Here is a 20,696-nt window from a genome sequence, read left to right as displayed (position 1 = left end):
CAGCACACATTTAGCATAATGATTTATTTTTGTATTGTAAATCAAGTTTTCATTAATTTGATTAGTGAAATACACTGAATATTAAAGGTGAACTGAAAGGCTTATTACATATCAAGACCTCAAATTAGTGTTCCATGACACTAGGTCATCAGATGTTAAGGAAGAAACATAAGAACACTGAACTATAGTCATGACTGAAAAACATTTTTTTTCCCCCTCCATTTTCAAGCATTTTAAAATAAGCCTATAATTACATTCTGTTAACATCTTCAGACCTTCAAAAAATTAAAGAGAATGAAGCATTTCAGATTACCTTTAAGAACTGTACACACATACAACTGTGGGTACCAACAATTACGTAAGAACACTAATACAGAGGCAGGAAAAAAAAATCAGGAAATTATTAGAAACAAGATGGATTAGAAGCCAATCTGAAATCCTAAAAACACAAATGTGAATGCAGCTTAAAGACATGTGACATGTACTGTCCCCTTTTGTCCCCCTCTAATGAATCTTGTATTAAAAAAAAAAAACAGTACTTGCAAACAAGTACAGATTTCAAAGTAATACTGCATGTATTACAGCTGAATATAAAGTATGTAAAGATAAATTTGGACTTTAAAAAAATTGGTATACAAACCAGTATGTGATCTTAACAGAAGTGATCTTTCAGGATTCCACTGTATGTACCTCCTTTACTAGAATTTCTGTACACCAAGCACAAAAAAGTAAAATACACTTGGTAAATACACACATTCCCCGTTTCTCAGTAACTAGAGTTCAGTTCAAGAAGTTAAGTAATTCTGAAATGACTTAAGACCTCAGAACTTAACTACTGGACGCTGACAGGATCAAGGCTCCCTGTTCTGATGTATAATCCATTAATAATCCTGATTTTCCAACGTCAAAAAGTTAAGTGAGGCTTAAGACCGTATTTAAATAAGGAAAGTTTCAAAATTAGGACATTACCTGTATATGTTTGGGTCCAGAAGCAAGGCAGTATCTTTTGGTAGTTTTGATAAATGAACTACTTTAGTTTTTAATTGATGTCGCTCACTTTCATTTACCCACACATCAGGCAGACTATGAATAAATAAATAAAATAAAAATATTCAAAAAAGATCAACCCTTTTTCTTACCATAAAATTATGTGGTAAACTAGTACATATGAAGTTTCTAAATGTCATCTTCACATTTCACTGGTTAAAAAGCATCTTCACTGGAGCGAGGAAAGGAAAGCCAATCTTTACACACTATACTTCCAAGCCTTTCAAGTTCTCAGTGTGAAAGAGATACTAAGCAGAATTAAAGCTATTCCAGAAGGTACTAAACCAAAAATACAGTGATACTGGCATTATAGTCTCCATTTTAGTAGTTTAATGTGAGAACGGGTAATAGGAAAAAACAGATCTTTGAAAACAGACTGTTGGATATTGGACGTAAAATTGTTTGTGTTGTCAAAGAGGAGACAAGCGAAGGCTAGAATATTGCAGGCACTGAACATCAGGCTAGAAAGATTTGCTTGCTCTGTATGTTCAAAGCTTTAAGTGCTTAATGTCAAAATGCTCCAACTTTGCTGAAGTTAATCGTTCAATTATCTTCTGAGGAAATTCGGATAAACATGGTAAAATATTTCAGTTATGTTCCTGTTTCTCATTGTGAGACAGAATAAAACTCAAGTCATTACACATTAAAGAGAAATGTCGTTTCAGTGCCACTTGCAGTGGAACTTAGGGAGGAGGGCTAGTGATAACGCACACCAGTCTGCATTTTGTACTTAAACACTTTGAAACCAAATGTCTACTTCAGAGTGGCTTGTTGCACTGTAGCTGCTTCTACCAAAAACAAATTGGGTTTTTAAGGTTCTGATAAGGTTAACACCTTTACGCTGGTGACATGTTGTTAAAAGGGGCACTGGGCATACAGAAGTCTTGAATGCCTTTATAAAAAGCTGCTTTTTGCCTCTTTCCAAGAACAGGCACTGACTGAGGCTGGGCAAAACAAACAAGTGAATCAGTCTGCTTCCACTAGTGGAAAAATGACATTATTTTGAGTCCATATGAAATGAATATTTTAAATTACCTGGGAGCCAAAAATTCATTTCAGGTTGGAAAAAAAAGTTAACCGGTAGTTAAAATGTTTTGAAATAAATTTCAAATTGAGGAGCCTAACATTTTTCAAAACTGCCTAAATGAAAAAGCATTTTTCTGACCAAAGCTACAGGCAAATTTTATAAATTTTTGCAAATTATTCAACTGAAACAATCTATTTTTCAGAAATAAAAGTCAGCTCTAGCTCAAATTAAAATTTTTTGGTTAAGCCTCCTAAAAATGAAATGAAACAGAGAACTTCTATCCTGGTAAGAAATGGAAGTTTCTGCAAGAATACTCTTTCCCCTTTTCACATGAATGTGGAAGGAAAAAAAAAAATGGAGGTAATCTATACTTTCACTGGGGTTTAATATAGACCATGAAAGGTGAAAAACCATAATCTATAAAACTTTTCTTAATAATGTGGAAATTAATTTTTTCAGAAATCATATGTGGTAGAAAATTTCAAAAAAATATTTGGAAAACATTTGGAATAGAAGTTACATGCTGAGGATGCAAAAAGATACAAACAACAAAGAAAATCCTCTACAGACAAAGACAGTAACTCAGTAAAGGTAGTACTTGCATGAAAAGTTCAAAGAGAATAAATATTCCCCCTAAAAAAAAGTTCTTTCCTGCTTTCTTGGGACATAAGTTCTTCTCTGGACTGATATATACTTTTCCCGAAGAAGGATTTAATCTACCAAAAACGGTGTAGTTTAACAGTTTCTCAAAATGACTCAGAACAGAAAAAGCAAAATCACTATTACTGCATCTGCAAGACCGATGAACAGCTCAGCACAACGGAAAATAACCATGAATGCATTCAAGTTTTCTAAAGCGCGAGTACCTTCATTCTGTAAGACAGATGGATAACATGAACAATGATACATTTTATCTACTGATTTTAACTGTAATGGTCAAGATGAAAAGGAATCTACTGAATACTCAGTAGTTCAAAACTAAATCATTCAGTACAGGAAATACAGCCTCTAACTAACCCTACCAAAAACCAAGTAATATCAATATAAAACCTGTTAATCCTTTAAACTGTCTAACCAGCACCTACAGGGTCTATGAGGGATGCCTAACATCACTGAATAAGTTGTCTTCTCCAATGTAGAGGTTCTAAAATTGCATTCATCTGCACGAGCAAAACACTGAGTTGACTTTATATTAGAAAAAAATAGTACTTTGAAAATTTCAATTTACCTCTGATGTTTCCAGAGTGTTTTATGTTTAAACCTTTTAAGAGACAATTAGCAGTCTTTATCTGTAGAATTTTAGTAAGAATAATTTCAAAATAATTACATGCAGTATTATCACCTGTCCTAAAAGGCAGCAAAAAACTACACATTTTACTAGAATATTTTACTAAGCCCCTCTCAAGTTTGACTGAACCTTGGGGACAGGAAACAGCTACAGACCCTTTAAAATCTCACCAAAAAGCCAAACATCCCTGCAGATCACTTACCAGCAATCTTGGTCCTCTGCAGACAGAAGTTACAATAGATTCACACTGCTGAGTTCACGCTACTCCACATGACTAATTTAAGGACACTACAAAACTTAGTAATTTAAACCACTTCACCAAAGCAAGAGGTATCAGAGTTCTATTATACTAAGGCTTTGCATCACCTTCCCCATTCAAACACTTAAATGGTAACACTTAATCTAAAAGGTTCTCCAGTTTTAAAAGGTAATTGGACAAACTACGAGTATTTATCTTGTACAATTATTTTCTGTGCAGAAAAATCCAATAGTATTTTTCCTGAAACTCAGATATTTTTATCTAATGAATTCTACCAAGCTAGAGATCTCTTTCTAGTAAAAGCAAGGTTACTTTAAAGAACCTCTAAATTTACATGTCCTGCCTAATTATGCAGCTGTTTAGCTTTGTGTCTGAGCTTAATATCCCCACAACTTTCAGCTGTATGTAGGACCACAGACCCAAGAATGAATATCTATTATAATTCTACTTACCTTTAGAAGAAAAAGTAGATAATTCCCTTAAAACTTGTAGAAAACATGGATCACACAACACTTGCTAAACTACTTTCCTATTGGACTTCTAATAACGTTAGGATAAAGTGGAAACCAAAAATTTATTCTACTTCTCCATATAATTAAGATCTTAATATTTGCATATAAACTCTTTTCTTATTCAGGTGACAGAGAGAAACAAGATCTCAGCTATATTCAGTGAAGTGGACGAATTATTTTTAAAGTATCTGTCCCTTGCTACTGCTTATGTCCCAAGTCAACCTCAGGGCAATACCTTCATCATTACATATGAAGTTACTCATTTGGAATAGGACAGAACTTTGACAAACCGAGAGAAAAAGCAATCAAGCACGTTGGAAGAGTATTCCAAACTTCAGTGAGAGAATGCAAAGAAGCAGCAATATGAGATAGACACTTTAAAGCATTAACTGTGGGATTTCTACTGTTAAATTATGGCACCTATGCAAGGCTTCTTGTCATTTGATCATAACAATGCTGCCGATAGTTCAGTGCCTAAAAATATTTCAGAATCATGACGAATCAGTAGGAAAAATAATTGCCTCGATGATACGTTTCCTTATGTCTATGGCCAGCAAAACCAACCTGAATCCTCCATTCAATAAGTAGATCTTTCTACTAATATCCACAGTGACAAAATGCAGCAAAAATACAGCTTAAAGTTTACCTGAACAGGGAGTGACAGAGTTTACAGACTTGGTAGCCAACGTAAAATCAATTGAAAGTAGAAAAAGGTTGCTTATTATTTTTTAAAGTTCTAAACCACTAAAAAAAAAGTTAAGCATAAAATATAATTTAACAGGAAGGCACAGCATATTTTAGTGAAAGATAGCACATTTACCCACTGTAAATTCTTCCCCATTTAAATGCTATATTGTATCACTAGCAATATACTCACATGTCCTCTGGTGTCCAATGAAGCAAGAGTTTTATTTTTCCAGAATCTTCTTTTCTTTTCGCTATTACCTGACAATAATTATAGAAATTGTAATTAAAACCAAATCTGCCGATTTTTTTCTCAAATAACTGTTGCTCTTCACGTTCAACTGGAAGACCATAAAATGCAAACTGTTCTACCCTTTGAAAATTGCATTAACTCTATACATAGGCAGAATGCATGTATCACTACTCAAACCACTCTTGGCAAGGTTTAATATTTTCATTTAAAATTTCCTTTAATATTTGTCTACTAAATGGTCCCTTGAAAAAATGCGCACGCATCTTGTATATAGTAGTCTTTTCTCTCTCGTAACAGCTAAAACTTTTATAAGCAGTTTCTCCAAAAACTTTGAAGTGCATACATTCTTGAATAAGGTTTACAAGTGTCTTCTACAAATATGCTCATGCTGTTTGGAAAGACATCTGCAGAAAATGTCAGACTGATGCAACTCAAAATTGAATTCCAGTATTACACAAGAAGAAAAACCTCTCTCACAAATGCTTTGACATTTGGAAACGTTACATGTATAACTTCCTAAGTAACCATTATTTGTTCCCTTTCAACATCTTAAAACAAAGCACTGAACGAGGCAAAGGCTACTTGGAAGAACCCAGAGGCTCACAAAGATAGTCTAATGTGTGTATAACAAAGACCATAACTAAAACTGCAGAGTACACCTGCTAATACTGTCATGACATGAATGACATGTGAAGTGTCAGAAGACCTGCATATAGCTTACAGTATTTAAGTAAAACATATGTATTCCCCTAATGAGGTTCCAGGCAAGAAATAAGAACTACTTTCTTAACAATTTCTCAGTTTAGTTCACAGTAGAACAGAGTGTAAGTTACCCTCATAGAGAATAAAATTTTTAGGTGCAGGACCTTGGAATTAGGCTCACCTTCAGCAAAGATATAAATACACATAATTAGAAGCATGTGCACAAAATAGGTTAATTTAAAATAACTTTAGTGTTCCATTCATTCAGGTACATATATTTTCCCTAATGCTGGTGTTCAAAATATAGACCAAAAATTTCATAGTGTCCAAAAAAACAGGAAAAAGCCACTGGCTTTCTCTTCTGTGGACCTACCCTCAGCTGCTTCTTTATTGTGCATGATACAACACTTCATATGGTTTTTCACAAAGATTTTCAGATGTTTCAAACATCAATTCTCCTACTTATCACACCTCTGTGAAAATAAAGTTTATCAAATCCTTCAAAGCTTCTCTGAATAGACAGAGTAGATACTGTAAAATCAAAAAAAAAACTTAGAGAAATTTTAAAAGCTTAGAAGTGTCGCTGAATGGCAAGTGATCTTCATAAAAAGGACTAAACTGAAATCTAGGATACAGAACAGAATGCTGAAGCCCATGTTCTGCATTAACCAAAGAAATACCCCACAACCGAATATCACAGTAAACTAAACTTCAATCACGACATTTCAATGAGTTCACAAATTAAACAAGACGGTAAGTCAGAATGTCTGAAATCAAGATCAAACACAAATTAAAATGAACCATTCTTCTGGAAACTCTTGGAACTGGTCGGGTTCTCCAATTCAAATGCTATCTTTGTTTGAAGTGTTATTACAGCCATGCAACATTTTTGCATCTCCAATAAAAAGAAACAGGTTAAAGTGTTCATAGAGTTAATAGTCTGACTATTAATACATTTAGAAAACTATTCAGGCCCGATACGTTTGTGACCTCTGAAAGTGTCAGGATGCTGATCAAAAGATCAGAACTGGAATAAGTGTTTGAGATACTGAATTTTTAAAGAATTTTGAAGCCCCTCACCAAAAGCTTTTAAACCAAGTTGTCACAAGATATGGAAAAAGTCATCTAGTAGCCTAATAAGGTAAAAGAAGCAGGAAACAAGGTATACAAAAGGGAAGCCCTTGAAAAAGAAGGAAGTTCCAGTTGTAATTTGGATAAGTTTTAGGATCTATCATTTAACATGCACTCATAAATCATCTGGAAGCAGGGGTGAAAGGTAAGGTGATAAAATCTGCTTTTGATATTAGGCACTCGAAATATCACTACTACTTTCCTCATAAGTCACAAGCCATACCCATAACAGAATACATCCTCTCGCTAAATCTGGTGCAGGGATGAAAATCCTGACTACTTTTTAAAGAAAGATTTAGAAAGATTCCATCAAACCCTTCCACCTTTAAGTTGCCCAGGATCCAGCCTCTTTTTCTGCAGACTCAGTTTCCTTGCTGTAGATTGGAGCACCTGAGTCCTGGAACCAGATGAAGACAAGCCTGAACTCACTTTACAGGCCGAATGAAGCTCAGTTCTTACCAGCTCTCTTATTCAAAAACAAATACATTTTCCTGCACTGACTAGTTCCTTCTAGAAGTAATCTACATGTTTTAAGGAGACACATACGATCGCTCATGTAATACAAGCATCATGGCTATCACATGTAGAAAAGTTCATAGATGACTTTTTAAAACTTTTGTACTAGGACACAGTGAAGTAGCTACAGCCCAATTAGAGGGAAGTCAGTATTCTCCACAAGCTGTTCTTCATCATATCTGAAACTTAAACAATATATGGCAACCATATAGGATAGGAAACCATAGAGGATATATAAGTTACATATATATATATATTTCACCCAAGTACCAGCTGGAGCTGTGATTGCTCCCCTTCCATGACATGATCAATACTATAGTTACTACTGGGATTTACGATATAACACATGATAATTCCAGAATCCCACAGATATTGGGGCGATTCTCACAAAAATCATCATTGGCATTCTCCTACAGAAAAAAGTATGGATCCACTAACAACTCAAGACATAAAAATTTTTCATTTTCAGGAATATATAGCACAAAGCTCAAGACTCTTCTGTCTTTCCATCACCAGAAGAAAAAGACAGATATCTGTAAAGACTAAATAAACAATGATGTATATAAAATTTAGGGAAATTCAAGTACTGCCTGAATTACATGACTGCAAATACCATTCTCTTTTTCTATAGTCATATTAACAGCACAAAGCAACTAGTGCTAAAGCAAGGGCTTGAACCAGCTTTCCCACATACACATGTTAATATATTGCTCTGTTCTTTGTAGACTTTAACAGCAGTGATAGAGAAAGGAAGAACCTTAACAGGAGGAGAAAGTAACTTTTTAAACAGCAGAGAATCAAAAATCTAGTTTATCATAACAAAAGAGCCAATCATATTTAATATATAAAGGCTATGAAAGGCTAAAAAGAATGTTTATGCTAACATTAAAGTAGTACATTAGCTTTTCTTTAGGAGGGACAACAGAAGTCTGCCTTTATAGTTGCCATTAACATTTCCCACAGGTATTTCCAAATCTTCAAATTTAAAGAAGTTTTGTAGAAGGTATATAAAGTATCCAACTCACTCATCACAATCAGTGTCATGAAACTATTTCTGACTCTATCCTTCCTAGGAAACAGTAATATGGCTACGATGAACTCTGACAGAAAGGGCCAACTGAAAAAATGAATGGTCATTCTGACAATCAGAGCCTTACAGCCAAGTTTGCTAAAATAGATCTGAAATAGAAGAAATCTAGCATATCTGCAACAATGATGTTCTGATAATTAAAATTATAATTTTGTAAAGAACTGTTAAGTCCATTTAAGTTTTACATTTAAAAAAAAATGAACCAGTTAATGTGTGTACAGTATGACTTTATTCGAAAGAAGTCTCACTATATGTTATCGATTTCATGCACTGTTCCTAGAAACAAAAGAAAATTTGATTTGAATTCCTCTATGTGCAGGAAACATGCAACTGAAAGTTGTCTTGGATATCAGAAGTGGAATTCTGCTGACCTCTTCTGGAAAATGGAAAAAATTCACTCTAAAAAACTGGTATGCTTCTATTTACTTGCCGAGTTTCAAAGGTTTACGATTTTAAAGCACATGTAAGCGATATGCATACACAGAACTGGTAAGCTGAAACTTGTTAAAAAAAAAAAAAAAAAACACACACCTAAAAATACTGAAGAATAGTTCAGTTTTCAAATATTCTAAAGAGAGGTAATCCCATTCATTTCAAAAAGCTTCAACAGAAAAAAAAAAGACAGGGTAACATAAGAGCTGCATTTTTAAACAGTGTAAAATCTACTCTTTATATTAAATGGAAAATGCTTGATGTGCTATATCCAATTTAATACAGAGAATCAAAGTACCTAGGTGAATGAAGACTACAAGGAAACCTGAACATAAGTACTAAAAAAATCACGTATAAAAAGCAAGGTCAGTCAATCTAGCCAATATGTCAATTAAGTAGCTGGAAAATTTTACAACAGAAATCACATTCAAAGGATTTGATTCCATTAAAAATTTAGCAGAAAAAAATCATAACGAAGCCAAAAGTCAACTACGGACAGCAAAACATGTTTGCATAAAGCTTCATTGATGATAAAATTATGTGTGTGTGTGTGTGTGTGTACAGATACATACATATATATATACACACATATATATATATAAAAATATGAAAGAAGTGTCTTTTTTATAGGAGGTGAAAGGGTACATACAGCAACTGCTTAGAAATTCTTCAGGATGGTAATTTTTCCATATGGTAAAATATTACATTGTGCTGACATTATTCTTAAGCCGTAGAAAAGACCTCCCAAACTCTACATCGCTTGCCGCAGTTTTCAGGAATCAAGGCAATTTTATCTTTACATTTTTCACCTTCCCAACTAATGCCTGTGAGAACTATACATCTTTTCCCTTTTTTGTTCATCTAAAGGTGGACCACACAAACTGCATCACACTATTTAACCAGTCAGCATTCAATGTCCTAATGCTGATAAGCTATACAAAATGTTGCAAAATGTATTTGCATTTGAGTTGATCATTAGCTTAGAATAATAGCGTAGATCCACAAGACTGCTTCAGAGAATTCTGGATTTTTCTGAAGAGTATTTTAGGCCAGGTCTCATCAATAAATCTGATGTCCAGCATGACTCCGTGCACAACTGCAACATCACAGTAACATGGTAGCACATTGCAGTGTGGGGCTGGAATCTTAGAACAGTTTGCCACTACAACCTCTCCTGCAACTGTGGTCTAAGCAATTTCATGTCTTCAGATCTAATCAACACCCTACTATCTCTTAGGGACGCATGTTTGAATAAGCTAAAAGGGTTTGCATTGCTTCCTCCAAGTTAATTTCTAACAGTTTTAGAGCTCATTCCTCACTTTATTTCCATCTTCCTATGAACTATTCCAACAGACAGACATGGGCTTCCACAACTGGGGAGTCTGCCTGGATAAACGTTCAGAACAGAGCAAGCTGGCAATATACAAAGCATTGTCCTATCCCTTAAATCTCTACCTCATATATGCCTGTATCTCCCAAATTAGGAGCAACAGGACAACCTAATGTAAATCAGGAGAACCTAACGTAAAATCCTTTCTGAAATTCTGATTCCTATACTCAACTTAATACGGTCGCTTTTTCTCCTGTTCTGAACATTTCTAAATGATTGCTAACGTCAGTCCTATCCACAGACGCTTTGTAGAAAATCTGAAATGAAATTAACAAAACTGGATATGGAAACAGGACTAATGAGCTCCTGCCCACCTGGTACTTGTCTCCTTCTAACAATCTGCTACTATTTTGGTGGTATTAAAAAAAAAAAAAAAAAAAAGAGCAACAATGCCTTTATTTAGGATTCCATCTTTTAAACTGAAAGAATAAACATGAATTTCAAATTAGCATCTTAAAAGTCAATTATTCTATTACCCTCAAAGTATTCCTTGTGATAAATTAGCCATGTGATTCACTATTGACTCAAGATTACAGAAATGCCAAACGAATTGCACTGTTATTTAGAAGATACAATTGTAACTTTTTCTGCATCATACACTTGCTATCAGATACTTCCCCAAGTGTATCTGACAGAAAATGCCGGAAGCCATTCAATTTGTGAGACAGAGTAACTACTAACACTACTAATTAATTTACTGCTAGGAACGGGCAAATCAATACTGTAAAATGACCCACTCTTACTGTTATTTTTTTCTGATTAAATGCCTACCCCAGTAAGAGGAAAATAGGAAACTATTTTAAGTATTAGATTTTTCAGACACATAGGTAACAAACAGAATGCATAATGTAATACTTACAGTACTATGAAATACAACACTGTGGCCTTTTCCTAAACTTTCTATATGTGCTGAGAGGTTAAAGCAGATGGCTCGATGTCTTATAGCATCCAGTGTTTGTGCATCAAAGAAGTCATGTGGTCTTGCTAGAAAAAGAAAAGATCCTTAGCGTTGAACACACTGAAAGCATTCAAACACCTTCAAGCACTTACATAAAAGTCTGAAGTGTTATTAGCAAGTCATTTATCATTATGACAGTACGACTATCTTGGTAAAGAGTTATAAACATTAATTTAGTTGAGAGGAAGGACTGCTCTAAATGGTATATAATCCATGTCTATCCATTTAAGATTGGTCAAAATATACTTCTTCTAGATGAAATAGCTATTCTGACAAACTAATTACATTTTTTTTTAATTTCAAGTGAATTATATTCTAACCCTCAATATTAAGAATTTAATATTTTTCCTGAGTACCTATAGGAAGATCCATTACAACCACCTCATAAAAAAGAACTCCTAGTACAAAGAAACTAAAACCAAAACTTTTTAAACAAGTGAGAATTCTATTTTAATGAGAGAAAAAAGAAAGAAAAAAAAAAAGCCCAGGAAAGTTTCCATAAATTTCTCTGCCTAACTGGCCAAGGTACCCTTAGAACACGGTCAATAGTCCCAATAGTACTAGTTTCAAGTCACAGCAGTAGTAAAGTACTTAAAAGTATTACACTGCATATTTCCAACATGTTAAAAGCAGAATTATACCCAGAGCTTGTATGCAAACTGTATTAAAAACAAGTCTGTCCTGTTTTCATTCATAATAATTAAAAACAAACTAAACTAAATTAAACTATTCCCAGTGAATACTGGGATGCTCCAAAGAGATCTACAGCGGCACTGAAATAAAATTGCTTGGTACAGCAGTGGAACACAAAGCAAAATTTATTTAATCATCACTGTTGTGAACATATGGAAAATAGTGACCCATCTAGAAATTTTTGATCCCCAAAGAATAATAATGATGAATCATTAAATAAAAAAGCACAGATGGAAGTATTTCTTTTTAAATATAGGCACTCGTTTCACATTTGTTGATTATTAGTAGTTAAAACAAATTATTTTCTAGCCAAGAAGTACTGAGTTAGATACTACACTTTAATTTGTAATTTTCAGTAAAGTGCAATTAACATCCATCTGATATTTTACTAGTAGTATATTAACACCATGCACTAATAAAGTCCTTTTCCTTTTAGAAAAGGACTTGCATAGTTAAGTGTTTCATGAATCGTTAAGAAAATTACTGAACTCTGATTTGGAGTGCAAAGAAGGTCTATCAATTCTACATTAAAGGTACTTTAACTGAAAAATAACTGCTCCCAAGTAGATGTTTATAAATCACATTCTTTTAGAGATATTTCTTAATAAAATTTTAATACTCCATATAGTACAGTAGTAAAATTACATGAGTAAAGTATTAATGACAGTATTCTACTTTTTTTTGTTTTATATGAGGACAGTAATTCTGCAGATAATACACTGAAACTAAAAATAAGAATAGGAATTTAGGACATTATTTTGTCAAATATATCATCATATAACCTGAAAAAAACAGTGATTCAGAATTGCTTTGCCCTTATTTAAAATAACTTCTACATTCCTTTTCACCAAAATTATCTATCCACTATTTCAAAACAAACTACAAGTTCCACTTAAAACTAATATTTGCTACACTCCTGGGACTAATTATTGTTAAGCATTCTTCTGTACATTACGTTCTGTCCTTATTCTCTCCCAGCTGGATACTGCCAATTAGACAATCATCTCACTGACATGTTTTCTGGCTGTAAGTGGTAACTTAAAAATGCAGTTCATGCTGCAGAAGGTCACTGATGCAAGCATTCTTACATTGAAACTCAACCTATCACGTAAAGGGGGAATGGGTTGCATAATTGTTTTTGTACATGGAGTACCAGTTTTCTTTCTCCATAGACAGTTAAAAAAAAAAAAAACACCCTTGGGTGGGGGGAGAACAGGGACAAGCTTATACACAGTAATATACTCAGAAAAAACACATTCACATGTTATTATTATAAAAGCTTGATCAGTAACAGACACGAGGCACAAAACTTCCAGAGCCAAGTGTTTTCCAACAGGTATCCTCCTTCCACCCTTCTCTACTTATTCTCAAAAAAGATTTTTTCTTCCATTGATCTAAAATTCTTAAGTTCTCCACTCAAATAATCTAAATTCTAATTTGTCTGTACTTTGCCAGTTTGTTGTGTCATTAGGAACATGTGTGGAACTCTGTTCCACTGCACATACAGTACTTCTATTTATATAAACAGATAGACCCCAAAATTATGCCTTTGGTTTCATATAGCAAATTTGTATAGGATTTACCATTAGATAACACTTGACAGATGCAGAAGAAAGCAGTAAGTTTGTTAAAGGTGTACAAATAGCATTATATATTCCTTATTTACTGTTCCATCTTGTATCTTCTTTCTGTGCATCTTAAAACTCTTCCCTCAAAATCATTTCTGGAGCAATGACTCACTTTCTGCTTAATAAAACTTCCATGTATGCTTCAGGTACTTAGGTCAAGTAAATGAAACATTCTGACTAGCAGCCTTCTAAATGAAATATCAAGTCTTGTGTATTTAATACCTTCTTACCATAAATTCCACGAACAGTGAACTTCCTAGTGTCTCCTATATCCATTAAACTTAATTATCATGGCTGTTAATCACTATGCCATCTTTGCAATAGGACAAGCAAGTGACAATACTGTAAACAGAATTTTAGCTTCTGCAAAAATTCTGAAGCTACCTCAAAGGAAGCAATATCAACCATTATAGAAACATGCACTTCTGATATGTTTGGCTCTGTACCTCTAAATGCCAGACTACATAGAACAGAAAACGCATTTGAGGCTATCCAGAAGAGAAGGAAAGCTACTTACTGTGATCCTGAATTATTCTGTAACATCAAAATGTATTTGACAAATCAGCCAAGTCTCAATACCACCTCTAATGTAACCAGCCGTGAGGATCTCTATAGCAAAATATGCATTTATCATAAAAGTACTAATTTCCAAGCATAAAACCACACATAGTGTTTACAGACAGGAAGAAATGCAAAATAGTTTAAGAATGGCAAAATGTTAACAAGGGGGGAAGGGAATCAAATAAGCAGTATTAATTCTCTTTACAGTCTAAGCAAAGAATCATGTTCTTGTCACATACAGACACAGTAGAGTATTTATTTTTTTTATTTATGCATTTATATTGTCCCTCAGAACGGTGTTAACATTGAGATAGAAAACACCAGTCTATACAGGGTATGCAATTTTATTTTTTTTTCGAATTTAAACCTCTATAAATTTATAGGTGAGGATACTTCAATTGTAGCACACATTAATAAACAACTGCCAACTAATATTCAGTAAGCCAATTACGTCTTGCAAAGAAAGGCATGGTCTAATCAAACATGTTGACAGCGTCTTTCAGAAGAAAAATTATTTTCTAATGAAAAATTGTAATTTTTTGTCAAGTGATTTTTTGTGAATCATCTAGACAGATTGTACACTCAGTATTAAATAGTATCTTGCATTACATCTATTTGTCATAACTCATTTCAATTTGATATGCAAACCATACAGCACAAGTCCAACAACTCTCATTTTGGGCACCTCTAAAATATGTAAGAATAAATTTGTGTTCATAACTTTATGTGCTCTAGAATCAAAATACTGTATGTTGTTATTCTGTTACTTTGGCTTCTTAGATTAGGTGCTTTGCCCTCTCCCCTCCTTCTTGTAAAGACACAAGTCTATACACTTACACACCTCATTTATTATCTAATTAAAAGTAAAAATCTAAGCTAAGAAATAGTAAGCAAAATCACATCAGCCCTTTGTCAACTTTACATAATTGACAAGAATAATAATCCACATAAAGTTTTTTTTTTAAAAAAGCTACCAGTATTTAGCATTTTCTGAAAATGCCATCAACTTTGGATACATTTCTGGGTCACACGCCCTCTGGAGAAATACATTACAGTAGTCAGTTCCCAGCTCAGTTAGAGACGATTTTTGCCTTAAGGCAAAACTATACAGCCAGCATCACATTTGTCTCAGGAGGCAACAAGCCAAAAAAAACGCTCAAGCAGCTGTCATTTTTCTTTCTATGCAACACTTGATCAAGACAGTAGACTATTCAAGTAGTAGAGTTAGGTTTTCAACACTTCCATAATATTTACTTTTTATACTTTCTATCCTAGATTCATTCAAGAATTTTCCATCTACTTTTCCCACTGCTCTGTGAAGATGGCTTTGTGCATATCTGCAGAAGAAATTCTGCAGTATATTCATATTACAACTAAAACATCGTAGCAGGTAATTTGAAGTTTTAACTTTGAAGCTCCAATCTGAAACTCGTAAGTCAATAACGTTCACTAATTATAAATAAAATACTGGTCTGAAATGCTAGTTCGGCATATATTGGGGAAAATGCTGAATTTAGATGCATTAAGTCCAAATGGATAAACAAGCTAAAAATGCAATTCAGGATCTCTGAAAGGGAAATAATTTTGAAATGACCAGTCTTAGGCACCTGTATTTTGTACAACAACCTTTACTAACACAGTCAGCAAATTGAGATTAGCTTCTAGGATCACGCAACTACTTCAAGGTAAGTCTTTTTCATTATACCTAAGATGAACTAAAAGGATACTGTAAAGTGACTACATAGCCATCTTCTGATCAGACTTCTCTTCCTGCACCTTTCTGGTTTATAAAGATTGCTAGAGTGAAAAGGAAGGCTCTTTGAAAGTCAAATTCTGACAGAAATAGCTTTCTACTGTCTTTTGATATTGAATCAATGTCAAAATTAGAGGGAATCTTTAGGTTTACACTTAAGATGTATTTAATGATATATTCAAGAATGTATGTTTACACTGTATATTTACATGTATATTTACATTATAAGGAAAAAACCCAACACCACAAAGTTTACAATGGCTCTTCTAGCACTGAACTGGCTACTGGCCACACTGTTTGGAAGACAGAGGAACATGAAATAAACACTTCAGAGTTCTAAGAGACACTATAACTTTCCAGGACAGACTTCCTTATCATGTTCAAGGCAGAAAAAACTACCACTGCTTCATATGTTTCAGTTGCTAAAACACAGAGGTGAGGTATTAGAATAAGAACAATCACAATCATGTGATTTAGAATAAACACTGAAGACCACTGGTATGCATACCCATTGTTGTGGTATCATCTGAGTAACATGCAACTATATTTCTTCATTGAATCAGAAACAGATATCATTACGGTGCAAGCGTTCCGTCGCAGAAAAGTTCTGGAAAAATAAGGACTGCAATTGCCGACCCAGTGAAGTAACAGAAGGTTTCATATACACAGTCACTAAAACCCTACAGCCAGCCAGGAGGCAGGACTTAAACAACTGCCTTAAGAACACAGTTCCATTTCTGGAGATAATGCAAGATAAACCAGGCCTTAGAGTTTTTTTTGCTTAAATGAACTCCAACAGGAGGGAGGGGAAAAAAAAAAAAAAAAAGTATTTCCCACTTCTCTCCAATACTATAAAGTCATAAAGTCAACTTTACATCACAGGTAAAAATTAATGGAAAAATCTTTCTTAAACTACTGACACATTAGCAAGAAAAAAAAATTAATTTTTACATCTCTTCTGTAAAATGCAAATGTCTCAGTAGCAGTTTAAAATCAGCAAATAACTAGTTCACTACTGGAAATTGCATCTAAATCAGTTATCAAACTAACATAAGAATTTGTTGACATTTGTCTAGGTTTTTTCCTAACCATTCCGACACATAAAAGTCTCTAAATAAATTTGCCATATTTATTAGCCTGATGCTAGGACAATGAAAGAATCAAAAAATTGTATCAAAGTGCATTAGAAAAGGTATGTGACAAGTGATTACTACTGCTGACAGTAAGCTTATTAGAGGAAACCATCCTCACTTTAAATACTAAATCACACTTTAGCACATTGGTTCATATAAAAATCAATGAACTTCAACTGCGCAGAGAAGAATTAAAAAACAGCAAATCAAGTCTGTCCAAAATTAGATCTTGGTTACGCTGATAGAACTGTCATTACACTAATGAAACGTTGTGCTCAAAAAAGAGCTTATATAATATACAATTATCTCTGATTACAGGAATACACATTCCCTATCTACAGTACTGACCTTCAGATCTTCTGACAACTAAATAGAACATTTTCCAATAGTAATATAGTTAGGATACAAAAGGTCATTCCTAAAATGAAAAGCAACGTTAAATTGGGAACTCAAACTGTTGCTCACAGAAACCCAACTTTTCTACAAAACACATAGCTGCTTGCCCTAAAAAAGGAACACAAACAGAATCTAGAGCTGTTTTTTTGCCATTACAACAGATGCCGATACCTCACTGCCAAAAATCAATAACCCCATCAGACCCACATTTGTAGAGAAACAAGCATTTCCATCCACAAAACATCCACAACGAAGGACTGAAGTACACAAAGATGTTTTTTTGTTTTTTTAACTATTACGTTTTGACCTAAACCAGCTCTTGAAACTTGCAAGAATAAGAATTACCTTATAAAAATTATTTCACCTACACATTTATATTTTTATATTCCTCTTCTGCTTGGAAAGTGTTTTTCAAGCATATCTCATTTTTCTGTGAAAGTATCTCTTAACCAGAGGCAGCTTGAAAAAAGATACCATGGCCACAGAAAATGGTTAAAAGAAAAAAACAGAATGAAGCTATTAAAAAGTTTTGCAAGTTCTAACACTGCAGAACTTTCAAGAAATTCTTCTTTTGGAAATACCTACGTAATGATCGTCGTCTTTTGTTCTTTAACTTTCTTCTTTTATTCATTCCAGCTTTAGATGGAGATTCCTCTTTGGCCTTTGGCTGGCTGGTAACTTTTGAAGAGTTCTGCTGGCTGAAGTGTGTGGGCACGTGACGGGCAAGTCCTCCCTGAGATGCAAAGCTGGCATTGCACCCACCAACTACACACTAAGGAGAGGAGAGGAAAGAAAGAAAAAAAAAAAAAGAAAAAAACAAAAGGAGGTGTCAGTGTGTTATGCAGCACACATTCACATGACCGTCAGATCTTTCAGTTTGCCTTTTCTGGCTTAACTTCCAACGCACTAAAAGGAAGATAAGTCCCTAATGACCATGGAATTCTAAAAAAGAAAAACAGGAATATTACCTGAAATAAACTTCTACCGGAATTTGTATTAGCTCATAACAATCGTCCGGTGGAATAATCACCTCCATCTATGCTGGATAACATTGTATAGCATAAGACCAATTTTAAACAATGCACTGACAAACTCTTTCCACAGAAAAACAAATCCATCTCAAGAACTTTCTCCTTTACAGACCAACTTCACCTCCTTGCCTTTCAAAACGCTGTTACTCTGTATTTCTCAACAGCACTCCAGTCTTCTGTATCTGACAACAACAGTGTTCTCTACCCACTTCCTCTTCTACCCCTTCTTGTGGTAAAGGGGAAGTAAACTTTGTAATTAGAAATACATCCTTATCCACAGTAAATTTGACACAGCTTAATAGTTTCTATAAATGCTCTAACAAAGCTAATAAAAGATTATCTTGAGATTCTTTTTAAGTTACTGGCGTTCAAGTTGCATTAACAGTTATCTATACGTTTATTTTGGGATGTTGCTATTACTTCACAAGCATGTAAGAAAGTTCTTACTCCAAAGAGAACGGCCTATTTCTCTCAAACAGAAAAATAAGAAAAGATCCAATAATATCTGGTTGGAAACACAGAAATCACAAGATACACACAGGCCTCTAAGCTCGTACTGACTACAGTAATTATTAGTATTTTTTTTTTTAAAGCATTTGGCTTATATTTACAATTACCTAATTTACAAAATGAGAATTCAAGTTCCACCGTTGGGGAGGGAGGTAAAACTCTTCTCCTGTGCTCTGAACTTATAAGAGTAATATAAAAATGATTTTAAGACTTTCAGTCTACCATAGACTGCAATGATTTGCATATGCAAGTGATTCACTTTTCTTCTCCTGTGAACTGACCAGCTAGCAGCAAACATCATTCTGAACCATCTGAAACTTCTCCTTCTTCCAACTCTGTTCTGCTTCCCCCTCCTCTCCCTCCTTCCCAGCTCCTTTATCTATATCGCTCCTCTCTAGAACCCCCTTTCACACCAAACTGATGAAATAGCTGCCGCATGAATTTGGAAGTAAGTAATGCTGCAACTATGTACATAACATTAAGTTCTCTAAAGTCTAAGGAAGAATTTGAAGCTCTTACAGTAATTTACCCCAGGCCTGCACATTTGACCGAGAGGCAAGAAAACAGCAGTAAAACACCACTCAGCATGTTTTGTCCCTATATATCCAACTGTGTTATTTTCTACTTTGGCTGCAGAAGAACCAAACAGCCTATTTTGGCCTCAAAGCAAGTAAATGATTTTCCCTGGTCATACAAAAAGGGAGTATATTCCCCATAAAAGAAAGGCTATGTTATCCCGGAGGACATAATTTGCTTCAGCACTAAAATTAAACAAACAAACAAACAAATATATTTTAAGACAATAAAAATAAAAACCAGGAGGACATTTTTAACATTTTTATTTGCCTGTTTTTATTTTTTTTAGTAAGCTTAAAGAAAGCTTTCTAAGCATTCATCTGACTAGAAACATATACTTGTCTGATAAAAAGCTTTAGGATTCTTCATACTGTGTATTTGTTCCTCCTCCATACTCTGTATTTATTCCCCCCCCCTTGCACCTTCCCTGCATCCACTAGCATTTTAGGAATTGAAGAGTCTTACCAAAACCCTATCTACATCTCTCTATCTTGCCCTGTTATTCCCCAATTTCAAAAACTGCAATATTGTACACTTATACTGTAGTGACTTACACTATTAAAAATCTACAACATCTATCAAATTCAAAACAACACTCAAGATCCTGATTTCATTTACTCTATGGTAACTTCAGTGCAATATTAATTACTCTAAATTAATACTGAAGATCAAAATTTAAACTTAGTTCTACTAAAGATGTAATCAAGCACACAATCAACATAGATAAATATAAAATGCACAGACATATTAGTTTGACCAATTTCTTATTCTCCAGTTTTGAAGTCCCTCAAATCTGATACCTTGCACAGAAAAAGCAGTTTCATGAAACTAAACTAAGCAACTACATCAAAACTTAGATTTAATTTTCATTAAGGTGCTATTGACTTAAGTTTCCAACTCTTTCCAGTCCCACAAGCACAAACAAAAAAAATACTGAGCACAGAAAAATCTTGCCGTGAAGTTCAACCAAACTCACTATGCAATTTTAAGTTTCAGTTTTGCCAACGCCTACTAGAAGTCAAAAATAATCTTAAAGTCTTAGTACAGTGCCTGCATTACGATATTAGAATTTTATTAAAGTATAACGTCAAAAGACAATACCTTCTGAAAGTAATACATAAACGTT

The 20,696-nt window shown here is 34.1% G+C and overlaps 1 protein-coding gene across 2 annotated transcripts in view; it reads right to left on the bottom strand.

Annotated features, from left to right (window-relative positions):
• AEBP2 (AE binding protein 2) overlaps nucleotides 1-20,696 on the bottom strand; it is a 50,803-nt gene that overhangs the window by 2,755 nt on the left and 27,352 nt on the right. The window contains exons 4-8 of one of the 2 annotated variants that reach the window (XM_068948581.1): nucleotides 18,039-18,225; nucleotides 11,191-11,315; nucleotides 5,011-5,078; nucleotides 970-1,083; nucleotides 641-707 (exon numbers count right to left, since the gene is read on the bottom strand). In XM_068948581.1, coding sequence (XP_068804682.1) covers nucleotides 653-707; nucleotides 970-1,083; nucleotides 5,011-5,078; nucleotides 11,191-11,315; nucleotides 18,039-18,225 — 549 coding nt within the window. In that variant the 3' untranslated portion in view covers nucleotides 641-652. The remainder of the gene's footprint in view (nucleotides 1-640; nucleotides 708-969; nucleotides 1,084-5,010; nucleotides 5,079-11,190; nucleotides 11,316-18,038; nucleotides 18,226-20,696) is intronic. The other variant, XM_068948587.1, reaches the window with a different exon arrangement.

The sequence above is a fragment of the Struthio camelus genome, chromosome 1 (assembly GCF_040807025.1).
Source record: "Struthio camelus isolate bStrCam1 chromosome 1, bStrCam1.hap1, whole genome shotgun sequence".
NCBI classification, from domain to species: domain Eukaryota; kingdom Metazoa; phylum Chordata; class Aves; order Struthioniformes; family Struthionidae; genus Struthio; species Struthio camelus.
This window is presented reverse-complemented; position numbering and strand designations above follow the sequence as displayed.